We start from the raw sequence: 24402 nt of genomic DNA on the forward strand, positions 1-24402 counted from the left end.
AGAGTTTTCATGGTGTGAAACACCATCAAAATCGACCTATACCAGCAAAGGTCGACTAAACGCATATGACGGAACCGAGTTCAGCTATAGATACGATTGTTACATCACACCTTAGGGGCACAGAGCTATTGTGCCCCGGTTGCTCGGTAATTTTATGAATAGGAGAGAGTAAATCACCGTTTCTTTATTGTGCGCGGCTTTGAGAGAATAGACAGTGAAAGCTTGTTATGAGCGCTACCGGGGCATGCCCCGGCTAGGCATTCGCAAAGCGAAAACACAGAAGAGAATTCGATTTTCGCAGAGACTTCGCTATATATGGGCATTTACAAGCGAAAGGACAAGAAGAATACCATTTTCGCTGTGATTTCGGTATATATAGATTGGTGTGCGTCTATAAATGGTAAAGAATTGTTATTGAACAGAATTTTAGGTGGGGCAATGCCCCAGTTGCCCTATAGTACGAGCCGCCACTGATTGGTATGTGTACAATTTGAATGAATTTTATACGGCGATGGATAACAAAATTTCGTATTAGGGGAGATGTGGTACCGATGGATCAAAAATTGGAAAATGATCGCTGGCCCCAAAATGTTCAGCCGAAAACAGCAGATCTTTTGCTGGCTCAGCACTTTGATACAAGCTCTACCTATCGCACACATATACATGAATATCCGTCTTTTAAAAAATATTTATGGACGTTCAAAATATGTTGCTCGAACGTGTCATCGGTCCCCACCCGGTGGGCCCAATGGCACACGACCCTGGGACGTAGGAGTCATACTCTCAAAAACTCAGATGTGACAATTTTCTTGCTCAGTATTATAATCTAAGCTACAGCAAGCCAAAGAAGAATGTTTGGTCGCAGCCGTCAAAAAATAGAATAAATATTAACTCAAATGTCGCCATAAAATCACGTCTCGATTTAGGCTCGGACTTATAAATTTGAGGGTAAACACATATTGCCCGAAAATTGACATTGTGACTTCCAAATACTCGTTATAGCGATAAAACACCATATGCAATTATTACATAAAGAGTTCCTGTACGTAGGCATGTTTCGGTTGTTGCATGATTAGTATGCTTGATTATTTTACTTCATTTGGCTATTGTATCATCGGTCCCCACCCTACGAATTTTATATATGAATCGAAAAAAATTTCACTCAAGGCAGGTATTGAATAAAAGAATATGTGCCATTATATAGCCTGATACAAGCCCTACACATCACATTGAAAATGATTGCTGGTTTGTTCTGCTTGAAGGTTACAATGAAAAATGTACACGTCGATCAAAATTTACTTTACACCCCCAAAAACAGAAAACATCTGTCAGAGACCCAATAACTCGCGCACGTGGAAATTTTTGGTATATGAGGAAAGATTCTGCCAGCATGCAATTGTAGACAAATTCACGGAGTGTAATCATGCAGTTACCATGGAGAATTTTTCAGGTATTTTCGGTCCCAGTGATCCATCGGTACCACATCTCCCCCTATATACCTTGATGAGGGAATCTAACACTGTACCAAGTTTCAAGACTGTGACTCGATAATTACAGTGGTAAGTACGTTATCGAAGTCTAGTTTCCAGGGTCTGCGTACGCTGATTTGGCATTGAGCCTACCGCATAAAGGAATTTTCGCGAAATTTGATATTGGTATATGTGAATTTTCAAAGTGTTCCATACCGAGATGGATGACGAAATTCGGTATGGTATATCTTGGTTGTGTTATAAAACTTCGCAGTAAGTTTCAGGATTGTCACTCAATGATTAACATAGTAATGCCGTTATCAAAGTCGGCGCTCATCTACCAGATACTCGACTTTGACAGAGAAATTATTAAGCTAATCATTGAGTCACAGCCTTGAAACTTGGTACAGTGCTAGATGACAGCATCAAAATATTCCATACCAAATCCTGTTACCCAACTCGATATGGAACACAGTCAAAATCAACAAAGACCAATAGCGACTTTGCCTTTAATTACTGCTGCAGATGGATGGATCGATAATAACAAAAAGTGATCAAAGGTATATCTGGGCGTGACAGTCACGTGATTTTCCGAGTGTCCACAACACCTTTGAATACACGCTGGTGTAACCTACACATTGTCGGCAGCAGCATGTTACATATGCAATATGCATACTGGTACAGTTTATTCTCGCGTGCTTGAGATTGACACACGTGCATTTATAAAGAGGGAAATGGAAGTAAAAAGACCCACTCGTTGGGAACCACTGCGTTACGGTGATTCCGAAAGTCCGAATATAGGTCTACATCAGGGGTCGCCATCTCAAACGGGTCGCGGGCCACTTTTCAAATTTCGTAGAGGCCACGGGTCGCATGACTTCAATATCGAGATAAAATAGGCCACACAGTTTAACAACCACGTTTTTGAAACTTTATGTCGGTACAACGCTGTGCTCTCTAACATGGCCGACGAGCATATAGTTTCCGCAAAATAAATATAAATGCAATAAAAAAGCATTGCTTTAATTCTATTTTGAACTATGAACTATGCACGATAACTAACGACCCTTTCCAGCGACTAATGAAGCGATAGTCGGGTTAGCTAGACACGGTACTTGCTGGAAAACTATCCGGTCGTGAAGCTTGATCGTGTGGGAAGTAGGGTTGCATTTAAAACAAAATTCAATTTCAAATAAACATGTTTGGAACAAGGTACTAATTTAAAACATGTTTTTTATTGTTTTTTTTTAAGCCATGACGTCACCAATATTCAATCTTGCCGTCATAGTGGATTGACATTGACAATTGAAAATATAAGGTAGATGTAGCTCTTTTGACGAGATATCTGTACTAATAATGTTGAACCGACTAATCTGCCGGTTCCAACCATTACATATCGATATACGTGGGCTATATCGGGTGGTAATTGTCCGTATGCTCAAACAACATGTTGTTTGGAAAGTATTTACACAATTATGGCATGATTTTACAACTTTGGAAAAACACAATTTTTTTAAAGGCTTTCAAAACATGTTTTGAACGAAGTGTTTTATAACACCGTTTGTTTTAAATGCAACCCTAGTGGGAAAGCTCCGATTCGTTTTCTAAGGGTATTTGTTTTTTGTGGTATTCGTACATCGTGTTTGTCGACTACTATGGTCAGGTCATTTACCCCAGGCCAATTTTTTATTTTCAAATCCGTATATGCCGGCTTGTAGCACTGCCCAGTTACTCTTTTATTAGACACCGCTTACATAGATGAGATTTTGAGGAGGCGTGTAGAAGAACCTCCAATTATTGAGTCGACCTCAAACTAGAACCCGCAACCAATTGATGTTACAGCTGTGGATTATACCACTACGCTATCTCGTCACTGTTTTCTAAGCGTCTCGGTCGTGACAGCATAGTGTCCTATATGGTGTCGACACAAGCAAATCTCACGCCTCAATGAAATTGTATCACGTCACAATTTCCATTTGGCTACGGGCAATTTGACGGTCATTTTTGACCGGCTTGCCGAGCATTAAATTTGGTAAAACGGATATCAATCGAAAGCTGACTCTGCACTGATTGCGAAAATATAAATTTTATTCCGCTCACGTCCCTGGAACCCCCACAATCAGCCTCGAATTTTTCATTGTTATGGAGATTGGCATTGGGACGCAACAATGCTGTCTGGCTCTTTTTCTCTTGAGTTACTCTCTCGTTTCGCTAGACAGCATTGTGGCGTCCCAATGCCAATCTCCATAACAATGAAAATTTCAAGGCTGATTGTGGGAGTTCCAGGGCCACGAGCGGAATAAAATTTATATTTTCGTAATCAGTGCAGAGTCAGCTTTCGATTGATATCCGTTTTACCAAATTTAATGCTCGGCAAGCCAGTCAAATATGACCGTCAAATTGCCCGTAGCCAAATGGAAATTGTGACGTGATACAATTTCACTGAGGCGTGAGATTTGCTTGTGTCGACACCATATAGGACACTATGGTGACAGTGTCTGGGCCATTGCACGACTAGGCCTATTCGCCTAGTAGTAGTAGAATGCTATCACCGTCGCTGAAGTCGTATCAGCTTGTGGGGAATAGATATAGGATATTGGGCACAGAAGAATAGCCGTGTTTAAACAACAACAATATTTTTTAACTGAAATCAATTTCAGCATTTCAAAATGCTTCTTCCGAAATCTCACACCAGGTCGCGGGCCGCAAAATGTGACCTGGCGGCCCGCATGGAGCCCGCGTGCCGCGTGTTGGTGACCCCTGGCTACATGAATATAGCTAATACCACATCTACCATTAAAAGATACTTGGGGTCTGTTTCCTTTTTCATTCGCTTGCACGTTGTATGTGACGGTATGCATTAGGGATTTGCAGATCGATCGGAAATATCTGTAGGACTATATCTGAATTGGCAATAAATAATATTTCAGAGTATTGCAGCAATACAGCTATTAATGCGAATATTATCAGCACGATTGGCATATTTTTCGTCGTAGTTCAATGGGTAGAGCTCTATGGTCTCGCCAACTGCCGACCAGTTTGCAATTCCGCGGGGGCTGTAGCATTGAGTTGACCATTCCAAATCCGAGAAAATATATGCTGTGTGAGAACTGTTATGGCAGAAGGGCATCTGAATTGAAACTTCCACCTAACTGCAATACAAATACCCGATCTGATGTCGAATGAACAAAGAAGTTCATCACACCTGGTTTATCACCTCTCTGTGAATTATTGTGAAACTGCATCACATGTGATTGGCATATTATTTGTAGATCTACTACTAACTTCATTGTAAAATATAATAATTAATCCGATTCATTTCATTGCTTTAATAGTGGCATGTCCGTCACTCATTCGTCATTCACGGGCTTGTAGCCAAGGCACAAGGTCCGACTCACAAGTCAATCTTACTTCAATAGTTTCAACTCGAGAAAAGTCGAGTCATTTTCAATTCACCACCGATTTAAGCCCGAGTCCAAGTCACTGACCAGCGGGTCTAGTCCGAGTCATAGTGTTCACTGTTTACTTACGAGTTCCTATGAATGTCCACCCACGTTTTGCAACTGTGGTTGGGCGTCGTTATGGAATGACACAAATTATTAATATACCACTTTTCTCACTCTCAACATTTTCATGTTCGTTGCCCTATTTTCGAGTACCAATGCTGATTGACGAAATACAAATAATGTGGTAACTTCACTGTTCTTCACAGCAACAATGAAATGTCTGTCTTGGCCATCCTAGTCTCGAGTCATATGACTTCGCCGAATCATGCACAATGACTCGAGTACAAGCCGAGTCAATACACAAATTGAATTGGGTCGAGTCGAGTCATTTTCCGTATCTTAGGAAAATGATCGAGCTAGGTCGAGTCACCAAATAATCGAGAATCGAGCCAGACTCGAGTCATTACAATCCTTGTCGTTCATAATTCTATAGTAGATAGTAGACTCAATAACGCTCTAATACAGCGTTTCTCAAACTCTTCCGATCGCATTGTAGTACTATATCGTACTTCGCAGTGTAACACCTATCTCAGGATTGACTTATTGTACTCAAATGTACCGGTATTTGTTAGTTTGAGCGTTATTACTATATCATAACACCAATGAATAGAAAGAAAACAAACACAATTCGATGTGATAAAACAAACTGTTTCTTCTGCTCAAGCTTGTCTATCCGGGGTAAACATTACTCACGGCGCATTGCATATCATGTCAAGGCTCATAAGACGGTTTGGCCCTTGGACTTAAAGGCAGTCAGGGCAAATAACACTTGCTCACATTACCATGTCTACTCTGGAATCTCGATAAGTCTTTTTCGGAATGTTCCCATTAAGGTGACGAAGGCTGCGATTGATAAGTAGGCCGACTATTATGAACCACGCACAGAGGCAAAGACTCACCACCTTACGTATTCGATTGACATTGAGGAATTATGTTTTATGGATTATGGCAGTGGTTCACAAACTTTTTTAGACACGCCCCCCCCCCCTTATGATAGTGAAAAGTTACTATACTAGGGGTACGTATAGGCTATAGCCTACCACTGTTTGAGAAACGGTGATTTAATGAATACCCCACACTTCCGTTCGCACGAAGGGTGGTGTTATGCATCAACAAGCTATACACTCAGCTGCTGTTAGCACAAGGCTTCAAAAACAATGGAATGGCATGTTTCCGGCATGTCATGGATTTGACGCATATGCCTTTAGTCTTTCAAAATGTCTACATTTCCGCATTTCGTGGCGCGCTCGACCGGTCGTTGTTTCTGTATTAAGAGAATGGCTACAATCCATCATGCTCAACTGAATTCAGATACTTGACGGATTGACGAATTCGACGGATACATTGCAAAGAATGCAGACACAATTATATACAGCAGTGGTACCTAACCTTTACTAGCCTGCGGAACGCTCAGGCTCGTAATCATCCCTTTCACAATTGAATTTGTGTTATCCTGCAACGGTAAGTTGTGAATAGCCGTGAATGTTCTATTTTCCACCGCTCCCAAATTTCCTTTTTCTGCATGGCCTTGATATTCTTTCATTTCACTGAAATGCTATTTTTTATATATTATGTCTCTCCAATACGTACGTCATCATTGACTGCTTTTCATTTCTTGCGCAATTATTGACCGTGGTGCAAAAAACCAACAGGTGATAAGCGCCAATTTTTTTTCTTTTAATAAACAACAACAACAACGTGAAATTGTTTACACGGAATAACATTAGAATTAAATGATATATAACCGCAAGATTGTCGAAACTGATTCGATTAATACCACTGTTCGAAGTTCGAACTTGCACCAGAAAAATTGCATCGAGTAATCTCACCTAAAAAAGGCCCAGACGTTGACGGGAACGTCGAACAATAATGTGTGCAACAACCATCGGGAAGGTAGGGCAATTTGCTGGAAACCCTTTTTTAACCAGCAATTCGACATTTTCCATGGTCACAGTAATTTTCTTAGAAATGAATACGAGGTCTCGCCCTAATGCTTTATTGACTTTACAAGCAACAATCTCGAAATGCGAAAAAAAGGACACTTGAGCATTTTTGAAAGTCCTCGGAGTACCATTAATTTTTGAGAAATGAAGACAAATCCTTCTAAAAGAAGACATACGGTAAGCCTATCTTCATATATACACATTACACATACATGCACAATTTTATTGCACAAGTTTGCGAGGAAATATATACCCCGAGTAATATTGAACTTATTTGCGATTTTCTACTCAGTGGTCGGGAACCTTTTTTGTCTGAAGAGCCATATTGGTCCTTTTTAAAAATTTAACTCCCAAAGAGCCATACATGTCAATCAACTGTTACGTCACAATTGAAATTCCGTAACGTCATCGTAGCACCAAATCGAATTAATTGGGATTCGTCGTGTGCGCCACAATATCTCTGTAAAAACTCGTGATAATCATGCTGGTTGCCTTATCTAGGCTTGATATTTAAACTTGTGCTACGAGAACGTAAGTTCGTCGTTATGCTCCTTTAAATGCGAGAACCCATGATCACATGCGAAGGTGGAGCCAAACATGTTCATACAGCAGTAAATATCCATACCCACTCTTAGCTGTGATACATGAGTGCCGTTGGGTCAGGGGAAGCAAGTGAGGCAGTACATCACCTGTCGTCAGGATGAGTAAACGAAAATAATTGTGAAACGTTCCAACACTATTGGTATTTTTTATCGATTTTCAAATCATGAATGACAACATTATGATCATTTTCTCAGAAAATCACACAATTTGCATATTTCTTGTTCGAAAATAAATCGCGAAACGAGAGGTAGGCCTAAAGCGGCACGGACGGGCCAAGCCTCGCCAATGATAAACAATCCATCGTAATTAACTTTCAATTTATTGTAACTGATATTAACCGAATGTAACTGTAACGATTCCGAAAATCTAAATACTGGTCGACTTCTGAATTCTCAAAGAATTCGGCGGTAACATATAACGTTGCGCTGCACGCCTACATTTTATCGCCGGTACAACAGAGCCACTTACCAACCAAGAACTGGGGCTGGGAAAAATCGAGTACCTGAGCGATTCGATCCTGAATAACGAAATATGCTTCGAGTCGAGTCGAGTAATCGAGTATCACCCATCATGACGTCAGAACAGAATGCAATACGTCAACGTTTAAATATGTACTGTTTATGTCACCACAAAGAATATAATGTCTGTTATCCATCTCATAAATGATACTTTTTTTTTCGACCATACCGATTGCATCCACTTGGTGACAATGCTGTGGCATAATCATGACCTAAAAAATGTGCTACGTCCTGTAGGCTAGCCTTCGTAGCTTTGTACTATATGTTTCGTATGCTACGCGCCAATCAAGGTTTCAAGGGTTCAAAAGTGAAAATTAGTATCGAAACTATAATTCCCGTTGATAAATTAACTTTCAGTGGAGAGAAGCGTATAATTTTAGTACTCGAAATTATTATCTTTTACTACTCGACTCGAATCATTAAAATTAATACTCGATTCAGATTCGAGTACTCAAATCATTGTGCCCAGTCCTACCAAGAACGTGGATAGCTATGACTTTGTTTGTAATTCTAGTTAGTAATTGTGAATTAACGTCCACGGCAGCTCATTTTCGCCCTAGATCAGGAAGACAATGCGTATTGGAAAACTGCGTTGTCATATGAACGTCGCCATGACTGCTATTCTCTCTGATCAATCAACGTCTAGTCCAGTCAAAGATTTCGAGTCGGTTGCATCAGATTGGCGAGTGATATTGGTCGCTGGCGCGGCAGCAACTTGAATTTGAGGATTTTGAAAGAGGGGTCCGAACCTCTAACCTGAATACGGCATTGCCTTTGCCTCTCAAATGCATGTTGAATTGTTTATAATGTCACGAGAATAATTATTCTGGCCGTGATGAAAATTTACTAAAACGTTGCTGCAATATTGCTCAATTAAATACAAAAAATAAATATTTGGCAAAGAGCCATATCTTATACCCAAAAGAGCCATATATGGCTCGCGAGCCATAGGTTCCCGACCACTGTACTAGACTATTAGTCGTGATTTTGATGTTACTGAAATTGTATGGGCATGTTCTCTTCAAAGAGACAATCTATAAAGGTCTATCACCAGTAGAATTCAAGATATATCCTTGTGTGACGGGTATACACAGTACACAACACACCCATGCGTTTGACGCTAGTCGGCAGGAATTAGGAATTGTCTTCCCGGTTTTCAGAAGCGGCTTTGAACTGCTTTAACAAACTAATATTGGTTATTTTAGCATACGTATACAGAAATTGATGAGAAATATTCATAATAAAAGCAACTAACGCTGTCTATTATACTTCATAGGGTATTCAATTATTTAGAGATCAATGAGAGTTGTATAATCATGTTATTATAGTGTAAATACTTTCAAAAAACATTTAGTATGACCCTTCAGACGTCTTGCATTAGATATATATTACGTATGAGATACGGAATTGTTGGAGCCCTCCAAATCGTCGTCGATAGTCCAACAGTTATACCACGTAGTTGGTACGACATGGATGCTCTGATTCTGATGATGATGACAGCCTACCGTAGAATGCTGCATGATGATGTAGTCCTGTCAAAATTAATCTGAAATACCACTCGTTTATGCCCCTGTAGATATAGCCAAGAAAAATATAGTGATCGCTCAGCAGTCTTTCCTGGATTGCGCTATATTTCAAATGCATTTTATGAATAAATCCTTCCAATACGCATCGATTTTGCAAGCCACTGTCATACACAGCAGGTATTGATCATGTCGTTTTTCGATCTTTCAACACATCAGACAGGCCTCATTTTCATTTCGGCAAATTTCAGCGAGTATCCGTGACGATTTTTCCAATGAAACCACTCCACGCCGTCGGCGCCGGAGTACGTGCCCTGAGATTTGTAGTGGCCGTTCAAATTCACATAATGGCAACCTTTGTACCACATGCCTCCCTTGAATTGTTTTGAACAAGTCCCGCCGTTGTCGCGATCTTTAGTGTAAAATTTTTGCCCACTGTGATAGGTTAATGAATCTCCGGCTGTACCCGAATATCCTCCGACCTCCAACGTATACTGAGATGACGCATCTCCCACTATGAAGTTTCTGTAAATTAAAGTTCACTGTGATTTTTTTTTCTATCGTGTCACCAGGATTATATTCCCTCAAACTACAGCTAAAAAGTTACTTACGAGTACTTCGCGTACGCAGTATTTCCATCCCAATCAGCAATATCCACCCGAAATTCTGCTCCGTTCAGGGTCAACAGATGTAGATGGCGTAAACCTGAACATTGATTTTGTTATAAGGCAAGCTGACCCGTAGGCCCCGGTTCAAACCTTCCTTGTTTGTTTGTTTGTCACATTACGCATTACACAGTCTGTGCTTTAAATTGTTACGTGATACGTTTTCTAATCCCTAATTCGTAAAACAAGTCAATCAGTGCTCGTCATTACTGTAAGTCATCATCACCTATAAAAGATCAACAGGCATGTAAAAAGAAAAGCCGGAAGTTGCAATTCAAATACGATTTGGAGAACTACATATTTGCGTATTGGAGTCAGGGGTAAAGCCGTCATTTTAGTTTGCGTCGAGCAGGTCGCCGTACTTAACGAGTATGATTTAAGTCGGCCTTATGACAAAAACTCAAAGAAAGACACTCGGTCAAGGGCGGGAGAACTTTGCAAGCTGCGCTCAGCAAGCTGCACAATGCTTGAAAAGCAGCGACCGACCAAGACAATAAGGTTTGTAGTATTACAAATACATTTTAATGTCTTAATAGAAAAACGAGGATAGGGGTTCAAAGAGAGTTAAAAATGTATCACATTTAACATTGTTTCGAATTCTGACTGCAAATTATTAATAATATATTTTATTGATAACCGTCACTTTCTCATTACCTAATCACATCCACTGCGTAGCATTTATTATCAATGTAATTCAGAGTTTTCAACTTGGAAATAAAATTAATACACTAGATATTATAGCAACAATTTTTGACTTAGTCCGCCAAAGTAGTTTCTACTGCTTGTTTGGCCCGCGGAGAAAAATAATTGCCCATCCCTGATATAAGGTAAATATACTGAATTGTTTTATAATATTTGTTCAAAACCAAATCGATTTTTTTCACACCGACTTCGCCAGTGCCTGTTCTTTGATGACTTTGTAGGCTATAGCTTATTGCGTTTGCAGAACGGTTTTACCCCGTTCTAGCATTTTTCGACTAGGCCTATGTTTGTAGACCACGGTGGAAATTGATTGATTTTTTTTACCAAGTCGTTGCGACAATCCTTTCCTTCTCTATATCGCAATTGTTGTAGTATCCCGAGTTGATAAATCTCAAACAGGATAATGGTGATAACTAGGGATGGTGTGAACCCCTGAAAGGTTCAGGTTCGTGTGAACGCGAACCTTTTTGAAAGGTTCTGTGTGAACACGAACGTGAACCTCATGACGTCACGTGACGTCATATTGTTAATTCCAACCCTATCTTTCAATGAAGTGATAGCCCATATTAATGTACACGATACCTAGCGACGACTCGGGCCACATAATGCCACAATGCCGAGGTACATATTGCTGTTTTAAACGTCTTTGAAGGCGGAGATAATAAAGTTAGCTGAACCGCGAAAATGCTAATCGTGTGATCAAATACTGCTAATCGCGACGCATGAAGTGGGAGAGGATTAGGGCTGGGCACAATGATTCGAGTACTCGAATCTGAATCGAGTAATTATTTTGATGATTCGAGTCGAGTAGCAAAAGACGAATTTTCGAGTACTGAAATTATACGCTCCTCGCTACTGAAAGTTGTTTTGTCAACGTGAATTATGATTTCGGTAGTATTTTTTCACTGTGGAAACCTTGAAACCTTGATTGGCCGTATCGCAGCATACGAAACATATAGTGCAAAGCTACGACCGTTACTGGAAAAAAATTTCCGAAGTAGTGATCCTCCCACAAAATTGTCACAAAGTGCAATGAAGTCGGTAGGGTCGAAGAAATACTGAAGTATCTTTAATGTGATGGATAACAGACATTATATTCTTTGTGGTGACACAAAAGGTACATATTTGAACTTTAACATATTACATTTTGTTGTGACGTCATAATGAGTGATACTCGAATACTCGACTCGACTCGAAGCATAATACGTGATTCAGAATCGAATCACTCAGGTACTCGATTTTGCCCAGCCCTAGAGAGGATTACGCTCGATGGTTAGACGCGGTGTCCCGAGTTTTCAATCAAGTGGCGTTATCTGTTGCATCATAATGCGAAAATTCGTTATATACAGGCTGCTAGTTGGTGAATGAAACTAGAGATCCCACAATCTCCATAATGAAACAGCGGCCTGCTAACGACGATACTGCCACTGTAATAGGTAGAATTATCATCATTGCGAAATGAAAGTCGTGTCGAATTCGTACGGTACAGCTAAGAAACGGATCGCTTTGCAATGGCGGGTAGGCCTACATAATTCGTTGATTGTTTAGTGAAGCCATAACCTAGGAGACAATCGGCACGGTCATTATCGGGAATAATTAGACGTAGGAATGGTACGCAGTTTCTATAGATAACTAGAAATCTATAGTTGTTCCAGTTTGTTAAATCATGAGATTAACACTAACTTTATGCACCGCGATCAACCGGTTTCCTTAATCCTGGGTTGATAAATCCTGACGAACGCGCTAATCGACTTTATTGCTAATCCAGCTTTATTATCTTCGCCCTAAATGTATCAACTGAGGCAATTAAAGGATATAATACTCCCATAAAATCAATATTTTCCGTCGCTTTGCCAACAACTTCGACGAGGACATACCAGAGAACATAAACTTACGCCTTAACGGTCGAGACCAGACCGGACAATGCATTCGGCGTCTGAGTATCGCTACATTGATATTGAGCTGAGTGTAAAACAGGTTTCTATACTTGCTACAAATATTACCCCATTAACAAGTTATACACTATACAGCAGTTGCCAACACCTCAATCGCACGGATTTGGTTTTAATGATGCAGCAAAGATACGAAGTCATGATTGACGCCGTACGCCTGCTAGATTTTTTTTCATCAGAAAACGATATCAATTTCATTGATTGGTTGAATAAGCATCATTCGCTCGTGATGTTTTTGATTGCGGGTCAAACTCACAACAGAGAGTCACTAAATATTCACAAACGGAAACCTGGATATTTCGTGCAAACTTTTGTAACAAAGCAAGTAAAACATTTGAGATTGTCAAGGTGCGTGCTCGTTTAGTGTTGATTTTTGATGCTGCCAGCGCCATGCATAGAGTGGCCCAGCTGTTGAAATGCAATAAATATGAACCAAAGATGTTGTAATGAAGTGAAAATTGTAATATATGAAAAAGGTTCACGGTGTAGAACCTACCAAGCTTCTGTTGTGAACGCGAACCTCTAAATTTCCGAGGTTCACACACAGAACGCGAACGTGAACCTCACGTTCACACCATCCCTAGTGATAACCACGTCCCACAGGTAGGTGGCGATTGTGATCTATCGCTATACGGCCCTTCGTCATTTCAGTGCAGGAACTACTTTGTACTGGTGAGACTTTGCAAACTCTTCATTAACTATATTTATGCAGCTGTAGCAGGGTCGTAGGCAAGTCACAAGGTTCCGAGTTACAAGTCAATCTCACTGTTATAATTTAGACTAGATTCGAGTCGAGTCATTTTCAATTCACCGCCGAGTCAAGTCCGAGTCCGCGAGCTGAGGTTCGAGTCCGAGTCATAATGTTACGACTCGAGTCTGAGTCGAAGTCATTGCATCGACTGTCCAGCTTCGAAATAAAGTTTTGTTAAATCCACTTTTTATAACTCGGCTCGGTGATATCGAAAGCTTCGCATTCATCTAATACTAATTTTCCTCACTTTTAACAGTTTCTGGTCGCATTTTCAAGTATATCAGTACTGATATAGACGAAATACCAATAGCGTGATAACTTTATTATTCTTGGAAATTACAATGAAATGCCGGGATTGGCCATTCGAGTCTTGAGTCATATATGAATTGGCCCGAGTCATGCGCAGTGACTAAAGTTTAAGTCAAGTCAATACACAGATTGACTCAAGTCGAATCAAGTCCTTTTCCATATTTTAATAAAATGAATCGACGAGTCGAGTCACCAAAAATCGCGACTCGAGTCATTGCAACCCTGAACTGTAGTATATATTAGCATGAGAGTTAAACAAATTGTCCGTCACATTAGTATAATGTCTTGACCACGAACCGAATGAATAAGATATATGTATTGTGGAGCTACCTACCGAGCCAAAATTCCCCATCTGGCCGTCCAAATCCAGCCACATAGTCGTGAAAATTCCTTTGAAAATCTTCCGAACCATTCATACGGCGCTGAAACACCTATCGACGACGAAGCCGTTAATATAATGATCTTCCAAGCACTAGACTTAATGAAAGTATTCACTGACCTGCCTTGACCAAACCTATATACAAGCACATACATCCTATTTTCTATGACACATTAAAACTAATCCGCTAAGAAGTGATAATGAAAATGCAGGATCTAAGTATCTGTTGTAATTAAATTCGATTATGGATTCCTGTCAATTATTTTTCCACTATAGCTTTCAACAAATTGCAAAATCGCCTATTTCAAATGCGTATCCAGCGCAATGTAAAAAGGAGCAAGTTTATCTCGATCAACAGTTAGTGGTTACCGGAAATACCAGGCATTAGCTGATATTATCATGATAACGGGTATCAAGTTATTTACAATCCATCCTCCTCCGTCCGTTTCCTGGTCACAATATACTTCCACAGCCCTCTGCACGCCACCAGGGTAAATATCGTAGACGCCACCAGTCGCATTGGTCCGTTTGACATCCAACGGGGACACGGATATGCAGTTGGTCGAGGACATTCTTCGTAGAGCTGTAAAGAATTATATTTCCATTTGTTCCAAAAATATATATACTAGGAAATCATTTGTATGAGTGGAGGGCGAGGAAGGGATTTTGTTCAAACTTACTTTTTTCCAATTTCCGGACTTTTTCTTCTAAAACAGTAAGCTTTTCATTCTGATCCGAGGTGCCTAAAAATTTAATCGGAAATGATCGTGATGGATGCTACTAAAGTAGGAGGTGATTTCGTAGTATTAATGAACGGCAGGACGTATATAAGTATTCAAATGACAGCGTCGTAAAGATAATTGTGTTGAGGCATAATAGATTTTATTATTGATACACTATTGCAATCAGAGGTGGTCAGTAACGAAGTACTTCTACTTTTTCGAAGTAAGTAGTTTTCCTCTACTTCTGGTACTTAATCAAGTAGATCTGATTTTCGCTACTTCTACTTCTACTTTGCAATAATTTGTGATCTACTTACTTACTTTTCGCTATTTTCAGGTTGTCAAGTAGAAGTAGTTTAATCCTCCAATCAGGAAGATAGCCTGAGGAATTTCGGGGCTGTTTTCACGGAGTATCAACATTTAATTTTCATAAAAGTTGATTAAAGCCAAGAATTTTCGTCGCTCTTCGCGCGCAATGGTTACGGAGTGGCCGGTATGATTTCACGAGAGTATTGGTGAATATAATTTTGGTAGCGGGTTGGCGTGGTTCCGTTCACACCGCATTGTCGCCCTCACCCATACGAAATATTTAATCACAGTATATATGGCTCATCATAACGTTTGAAACTGATGTTTCGCAATCTAGCATTTACTTATCATATCGTAATCTAGCAGTCCATGGCGTGTCCTAATCTGGAAAAGTGGACTCTGACTTTCTATTTAATTTCAGAGCTGTTTTAACATACCAACCTTCGAAACTTTCTGGACTGAAGATATGAAATACATGTTCCGCTTTTAACAGAAGTAATTATATTTCTCTTTCAATTCCCAGTATCATATACTTTGAGTTCTAATTAATATCAGCTCTTTTGTGTGGATAACATACATATTGAAGGATGAAAGAAAGTGGAGTAATTCCTTTAATCTCCGGAAATAAAGCTTCACAATATGACATTTTTACGATCCACCATATTTTTTAATAACGTGTACTAATCGCGCAAAGTGTGTACACCGTATCCTATACAACTTATAATATGGGGGAGGGCCCCACACCATGATATTTTCTAAAACGTCCTGTACTTCCCTACTCACCACATCTGAATTTAATATGATATGAATCAGTAAGCTCTGAGGGATCACTGTTATGCTAAACCTGTATAGCTTCCTGTCGAGTGACTATAAATTGTCCGGGTTCACATGGTTTCGGGTTTGTGCGCATATCTAGTGGGTGGCTTAATAGTTTATGTGTTAAATGTAAACTGAAGCAAGCTTATAACTCACCTGTTTCGATCATCCGGGCGACTCTGTCATAATTCACAACACCCTCTGGTCCGACAGGACCTGGTGGTCCCATTGGTCCGGCCTTGCCATTCCTCATCAGATGAGCTGTTTTAGTACCATTACGGCGTCCATGTCGCCAATCACAATATTGATTCAACTGCTCGGCCAAAACATTTGGATACATTTCTTGGCCAGCTGCTTTCAAAGTAACAGTTACCAGCACGGCACAGGAAAGGGTAAGACAGACCTGACCCCAGCTACACATAATGCGGCGTGTGCTTCTCTACAAAAGATGAGCTTAGCATTAGTGGCGTGTAGGTCGACAATGCGTTCAAACATTGGTAATCTATACTGAACACTGCGACGGCTATTTATAATATTGAATTCTCTGTCATTAAGACTCATGTAGTATTTCAACCTTGCACCTGGAATAAATGTTCTGAACGTCATCTAGGTTATAGCTGCGTCGTTGTGTATCTGCTTCCGAGGTTTCGATCATGCCTGGTCAATAGAAAGAGAGAGAGAGTCCGTCCATGTTTCAGCCAACCGAACTAGATAACAAACAGAAAACAACAGCAAGGATTCAGAAGAAAAAACGTATACGCAGTATTCGGTGTCGGATGGGTGTGATCGGTACGACCTTCGTGATCAACTCTAGTCTGGTCACTAGTCACTACCGCATCAAACGAGTAAGGTGTCTCTATCTAGCTGTAAAATATGTTAATCAAGTTCAAGCAGTAGCGGTTTCACTAGCAACGATAGTTCACCAGCTTACGCATTTTCTACTCAACTGTAGAATTTCGACCCGTTTTCAATGCGGATGACAGAGTTGGACAATATGGACAAATGAAATACATTCCTATTAGCTCGGTATCTTCTTTGAATAACTGTTTTAACTAACATGGGGTGATCGCCCATATCGTTTCAGGATTTTCTGAAAGGCATAAATAGTATCACTCTTAGCGAGAAAGAGTGTGTATTCACACCCAAAGGGTGGTACACGAAAATATAACATAACTCAGAATTAAATCGCGGCTATAAATCCTACGTGCCCATGTGCAATGTGCATACGTTCTTATACGTTCCACGTGCAAGCATAATTTGGATTATAATGTTGTATTTGATTTATACCGCGGTGTAAGTCTGAGGTATGTTTTGATTTCGTGCACTACGTGTGTGTATATTCACATTCCTATCACGGGTGGTACAAGGGTGTTGTACAGTACATACACATTTTTTCGCAAATACTATACTTGCTTATATAGACCGGTACTACATATCGATGGCATATAATTCGAAATCCTTGACCTCCCGATTGGCTAACCTATTTATCATCATATCACGCCCAGCTTTAACTATACCACCTGTATATTCTATCTGGTGTCCGTATTGCTAATGCTTAATCATGATCGCAGGCATGTAAAAAGTCAAATGTATAGCAACATCGTTGAGCTTACTTGCCTATCGCTTCCAGTATTAGCCTACCTCTCGAGGAATAATCAATACAACTTCAATTATGCTTGATCGATCAAGCGTATACGAAACCTGGTGTTTCCGTCTTGGTTTGCAAAACTGAACGTACGTGATTTCAAATGACTTGATTGATTGAATTAACAATGATCACGTAGTAACATACGATACTTTTGCTGTTGGACGGTGAATGAACTCGCGCACAGGGCACACTCGCGCATTCGACAACGGGGTCTATAACACAATACAGTCGGCTTGCACTCCATCATTTTGTGGCGAAATCGACACTGTAAAATAGAATTTTACCGAAAAAATATTTGAATGGAGGCTGTGAAACCTAGTACACTGTTACATGACATCATCGAGATGTAGGCTACGATACGAAATACCAACATTCATCTCGGTATGGAACACCTTCAAAATAAAAACAGACGAACATCGGCATTTGCGTAAATTCTGTTACGCGATATGTAGATGCCTTTTCAGCGCACACCTAAACCAGGGATTTCTAGTTCTAATGAAAAAAAATCCTGACCTAAACATGCTCATAGGGGTCTTCAAAAACGATTTTTTTTTCAAATTGTACTGGCTACTTGATAAAGTTGTTAGGTTACCTAATTAAAGCCTACACACCAAATTTGGTTCAATTCCAGCCAGTAGCCGCATTGCTACAGGAGAACAAAGTTTCTATTTATTATATTAAAAATTACCAAAAACTTCATAATATTCTGTTCACCCCATGAAAGTGTTAGGTTGTCTATAGAAACGATATTCACAAAATTTGGTTCAATTCTAACTAGTGGAAGCGGAGTTTTTGCCGTCGAAAAATTTGGATACTATATATTTTATTGATAATCCAAATTTTTCGACGGCAATAACTCCGCTTCCACTAGTTGGAATTGAACCAAATTTGGTGAACATCGTTTCTATAGAAAACCTAACACTTTCATGGGATGAACAGAAAATTTTGAAATTTTTGGTAATTCATTTTTATATAATAAATAGAAACTTTCTTCTCCTGTAGCAATGCGACTGCTGGCTGGAATTGAACCAAATTTGGTGTGTAGGCTTAAATTAGGTGATCTAACAATTTTATCAAGTAGCCATTACAATTTGAGACAAAAAAGTCATTTTTGAAGACCCCTAATGCTCAGCTTCGACAATGAAATTACTGCACTAATCATTGAGTGGCTACGTTTAAACTTAGCATAGTGTTTGGTACGACTATGAAGACATACAGTGTCTAATTCAAGGACCCATCTCATTATGGAAAATTGTATCGCGTTAATCCGTTTTCGGTATGTGATACACCAGCTGTTAGTCGACATCGGAAACGAAATTACTGCCCTAATAATTGAGTGTCAAGCGTTAAAACTTGGTACAGTGTTACATACCTACTTGGAGACACACCATACCAAATTTCAAGACTCACATCAGTGTGTAACGCCGCAAAAATCGGCATAGACCAGCAACGGTCGACTCAATGCTTAGTACTTGTGGAGCAAGTCAAAAGTTGCCGCACCTGCTCATTAATTTGGCCGAATAATATGAATCGTCGTTTCTTTATTGTGAGCGGCTTGAGAGAATAGATGCGTATAGCTTGTTATAAGCGCTACCGTGGCAAGAGAATATATGCCCCGGCTAAGTATTTACGAGCGACACACAGAAGATAGTGCGATTTTCGCCGTAATTTCGCTAATCCAACTATTACCTATAAGATGAAACTCGCGTCGCTACAAATTCTAGAGATTCTCGAGAATTTTGCTTGACATAACAGGCTGTTCAGGTTGTGAAGAATGAATTGGCTTTCTTCTGACGCCGCTACGTACTAGGCCCGGAAAAGGATAAGAGCGAAATCACGAGTCTATTTTCTCGCGTATCAGCATATCAATTATACCCAACGCAACCGCAAATGATACTCATATCCAATGCTGCAATATCGTTCTTTCCTGGCCTCTGACGGTACAATACTGGATGGGAATATCGGGCGAAAATATCACTCCAGATCATATATAATTTTACCAACAATTTCATATAATACCATGGTAGGACATACAGCTCAAGTCACTGACACCGGCGTCGTCTGGATAATGACTATAAGTATAGGCTACTATACGGCCGCAGAGGGGGGTAAACAGGAAGTCCAAGTTTTATTTGGGGAGTGAGTTAACCTTCTAATATCATGTATTCATGTTCACAGGTGACCTTTCATGAACGTACATGTTCACACGAGCCAGAACCTGTTTAATCGCCTCTATAGAACTAGTCAATAGACCTCATTGGCGTAGCCTACTAGCCAGGAGGGGGCGAAAGGAGCCATGGCCCCCTAGGATTTTTAGTAAATTTTCGTAAATCAATGTAATATATAGTATTTTTGGGCCGGTAAATTCAATCTGAACCCTCCCGAGTCAAATATTTTCCCAAAAACATAATTTTCATAATTCAGTTTAACTGTATAGTCGCAATTATGAGAGAACGGCATTGGCATCGCCCGGGCTGCTCTGCATATAAAATACAGTTTTTAAAACATAAACACAGTTTCAAAGTTTAAATTTCCCGATTATTTCATAATCCTTCTATACAGGCCTAATCTTCATTTCCGCGAATTTCAACGAGTATCCGTAGTTGCCTTTAGAATGATGCCATTCCACGCCATCGGCACCCGAGTACGGTCCTTGCGGTTTGTATAGACCATTCAAGTTCACATAATGACAGCTTTTGTACCACATCCCGCCTTTATAAAGTCCCGAACAACCCTTTCCGTTGTCGCGATCTTGAGTGTAGAATTTTTGCCCGCTGTGGTACGTTAAAGAATCTCCGGCTGTACCCCCTCCGGCCTCCAGCGAGTATTGAGAAGACGCATCTCCCACTATAAATTTCCTACAACAAATGCAGGTCCGCGGTCATTTTAATTTCTATTCTGTCATAAGTAATAAAATCCCCGCAAACTACCACCACAATATTACTAACGAGTACTTCGCGTACGCAGTATTTTATTCCCAGTCCTCTATATCGACCCGAAACTCTGCTCCGTTCCGGGCCAATAGGTGAAGAATGCGTAATCCTGAACAATGCTTTTATTTTGAGTATTATAAAGTATAGAGTTCAGACCAAGGTATGACCAATTTGTAAGAAACATTGCCAAGTTACAGCAGCAGATTATCATCCGCAACTGACTGTGCGTTGTTTTCTATGCATACAATGTACCTGAATTGCTATGTTACTGCGGAAGTATTATGTTATATTTGGGCTTTTGGCCTGATTTATTCCGATTGCCAATCTTTGTCAAACACTGCTACCTTTAATCACCTTCAAGGCTACAACTAGCCTACTCTATACAAGCATAAGTACTATAGTGTGCCCAGTTGCACATTACTACATTGAGATTGCAGGAATGATTTTGACAAACCGACTTCACCTATATGTCCATTTTTTAATAATCTTGCAAGCTATTTCACTTTGAGTTTACATGCCTTTATTTTGACGCGTTCTACCATTTTCCATAGCCCAAGGTGGGAGTTTGATTGAGCGACTTCAGCAAGTCGTTTCGAATCATTCCTTTCTTTTCCCTAGTTAAATTCTTTAGGTATCTTGAATTAGTAAAACTGATAGAATCCACCTACGTTCAGGGTTGGGATCAAGTCACCATCTTCGAGTCACGAGTCATTTCGAGTCATTGCCCATTTTGACTCGAGTCAAGTCAAATCAATCGATTTTCGAAGGTGACTCGAGTTGACTCGAGTCACTCGATTTTTGGAGGTGACTCGGGTCAAAATGGGCAATGACTCGAAATGACTCGTGACTCGAAGATGAGAGGAATCGTTTTTTTGTTTTCAAACTTACTCTTTTCCAATTTCCTGAATTTATCTTCCAAGACAGTAAGCCTCTCATTCTGATTGGAGTTGCCTAAAAATTCAAACGGAACTGGTCGAAGTAGTCACAGCTATGAAAGTAAGTGGTAAGTTCATAGTTCTTGATGCTAAGAAACGGCGGTGCCATAAATTAGCCGGATGCACATCAGAGTTGGAGTAATTGTAATTTGTAATTGAGCTGAATGTAAATCATTACATTTTTTCATGTAATTGTAATTGTAATTGTAATTGAAACATTTTCATTTTGTGTAATTGTAATTGTAATTTGATAAAATTTTTGCCTAATTATTACAATTTCAATTACAGTACATTGTTATTGAGACCTAACAAGCACAACACAAACTGATTGACGCTTCTTCGTTGTACGATCAACGTGACACTAATAACTGCTTCCCATCAACATGTCAAAATTTATAAAGGTTAAAGTAATTGTTTTTCGCGTTGGGAAAGGTGTTGTGTGAGCGGGATATTAGGGTTCCCGAACATGCCACTTCCCTTCCATCGCTTGCTTTTATGTTATCTTCTGATGCTTTTCAATCACTGTGTATAGCCTACATGCCCGTTCTATACATCGTCTAGGTCAGGGATCATCAAAGTGGGGTACGCGAGCAAATTGACATAGTACACGTTCACTGTGACAATTTCAAGGTTTATGTGTCAAGCGGGAAAACTGCTTAGGCTTGCCAACTGCAGCGTTTAGGGCTTGAGCCACGATGCCGTGTGACTAATAATTGGGCTGTTTGTTGTGTAGGTCCGTAACTGCCACACCCCAAACCCCCCAATTGGGGGAAGCTCGATCTCGAAGCGGCTTCAAAACTAAATAGTTAATGAACTCGAATTATAGAGTATTTTTTAAAATTGATGCCAATTTATGCCGATTTAATGCTGCTAAGTGTATTAATTTTTGGGTACTCTTCCCTCAAGAAAAACTATGCATGATTTATATAAATAGGCATTCCGGCATCGGCCATCGGTGTGCCAAGACATGAAGCTTAGGCAAACATGGGACTTTGAGAAGGGTGCCAAAAAGATCGGCAGCGGGTAAACCTTGGCCAAAAAGGACTGACATAATGTTGACCGAAAACTTAGACATATATATAATTATATATAAATTTATAATTGTCCATAGGTGCCTGAATAGCTGACGCCGAATTTTCAAGTCCTGGTAATCTGCACAGCACAGGACAAATACCATCATCCAGAGAAACGTTCCTTACCAGTAGAGAACACCAATTTGAAATCGTGTGGGTCTTTTAGTTTAGTACGTTTAGGCGATTTCAATATTTTATCAACTATACAGCAGACAGAAAGGAAAAAATAGCAACATGTCAAACAATCAATCAATCGACAGATTATATTTTCATTTGCCCAAGACACATACACAATGCACAATGCGATATACAAGACACACAATGCGATGTAATAAAAAGATAGGGGAATGCCGAACGAACAACCAGTTGGGGTCTCTTGAACTGGCAGTAAGTAATTAAACCAACGGGCCCGCCCGAATATGTTTAATTATTAGTCACCTGCCTAAATTTTCTAAGAGAACACCTCACTCAGTTCTAACGGTAAATTTGATTACGTGGGGTCAGAGAGGATGAAATATTTCTTGCAAAATATATATGCAAGGACCAATGTTATTGACCGGTTCAATCATGAATTATAGAAAATTTTCGTGCTATGAGGACGTTTAACCTCACTGATTACCAATATGGAATCTCGAACACAAGTAGTAGTGAAAACGGTCATTGTTTTTTTTTAGGAGGGCTGACGAAGTGCTGTTTCGAACCTGACGCAATATAACGTTATTCGCTTCGAAAAGAATAATAGTTTAGTAATTTTATGTTGCTCATCAGTCGCGGTGATGAGTTTTTCTGTAGCCTATTGTCAATTTCTGATTAGTTCTGTCAGCAGTCATTCACTGAATATGATGATTACTTTATTAGCACTATTTCAATGTTCGGTGTTTGCTTCTGTACAAATAGTCCTGGTCGTGAAATACCAGAGTATTTCGCTGTGGAGCAGCTGGCAGTATTTTTCAATACAGTGACCAAATAAGGGACAAATTAAAACTTGAGAAGTCATTCATTAAAGGGACACTGCATTCTAAAAATGATGTGGTCTCAAATTGAAGGGCAAAACGAAATAAAAATTTTGGCCGCAGCCGTTTTCTTCAGAACGCCACCGTAATGGAGCTGCAATTTATTGCAATTTCGATAGCAACTTCACGCTCCATCAGTCACACAGAGATCGAACTTTATATAGTTGTCAGCTGATTCTATGAAGGAAATATGTCGTACACGCCCTATGTCCTAAAGAAATAGAATACACTAGGCCCGATTTTGACATAAATCTCCTGACTGAACATCTTCCGTTGAACGCGGTATCTAAACCACCTTGGCGTGTACGTACGACATATTTCCTTCATACACCCCTGACCAGATAACTCACTGATTCCGTATAGCCTAATCCAGGGGTGTTCAACCTCCTTGTTATTCACGACCGTGCTTCGATTCCATATATAGCACACGGCAGCATTCCGGCGGATATTCGTCGTGGCCCATCTAGACGTCATATACAAATATACTCATGTTAAATTGGCTACTGGGAACATCACACCACAGAGAGCGTCTGTGGTGTTCTGCGCCACCACTGATTTCTTTAGATTACCGGTTCCCAACGTGGGCGATTTTGAGAAACAAGGTGGAGTAAATACCAAAGTGGGTGACTGGGG

At 40.0% G+C, this 24402-nt stretch overlaps 2 protein-coding genes across 2 annotated transcripts in view; both read right to left on the reverse strand.

Annotated features, from left to right (window-relative positions):
* LOC145438243 (peroxisomal multifunctional enzyme type 2-like) overlaps positions 1 to 24402 on the reverse strand; it is a 364670-nt gene that overhangs the window by 160838 nt on the left and 179430 nt on the right. The gene's annotated exons all lie outside the window — the stretch shown is intronic.
* LOC145437134 (microfibril-associated glycoprotein 4-like) lies at positions 9653 to 16685 on the reverse strand. The gene is made up of 6 exons (XM_080314297.1): positions 16324 to 16685; positions 15001 to 15063; positions 14746 to 14903; positions 14276 to 14372; positions 10174 to 10267; positions 9653 to 10087 (listed from the first exon to the last, which is right to left on the reverse strand). Exons 1-6 carry the CDS (start codon positions 16586 to 16588, stop codon positions 9778 to 9780), a joined length of 987 nt encoding a protein of 328 aa, XP_080170423.1. The 5' UTR covers positions 16589 to 16685; the 3' UTR covers positions 9653 to 9777.

Source organism: Botryllus schlosseri, chromosome 4 (assembly GCF_051294905.1).
Source record: "Botryllus schlosseri isolate E-star chromosome 4, Bs_hap1, whole genome shotgun sequence".
Taxonomy (NCBI): Eukaryota; Metazoa; Chordata; class Ascidiacea; order Stolidobranchia; family Styelidae; genus Botryllus; species Botryllus schlosseri.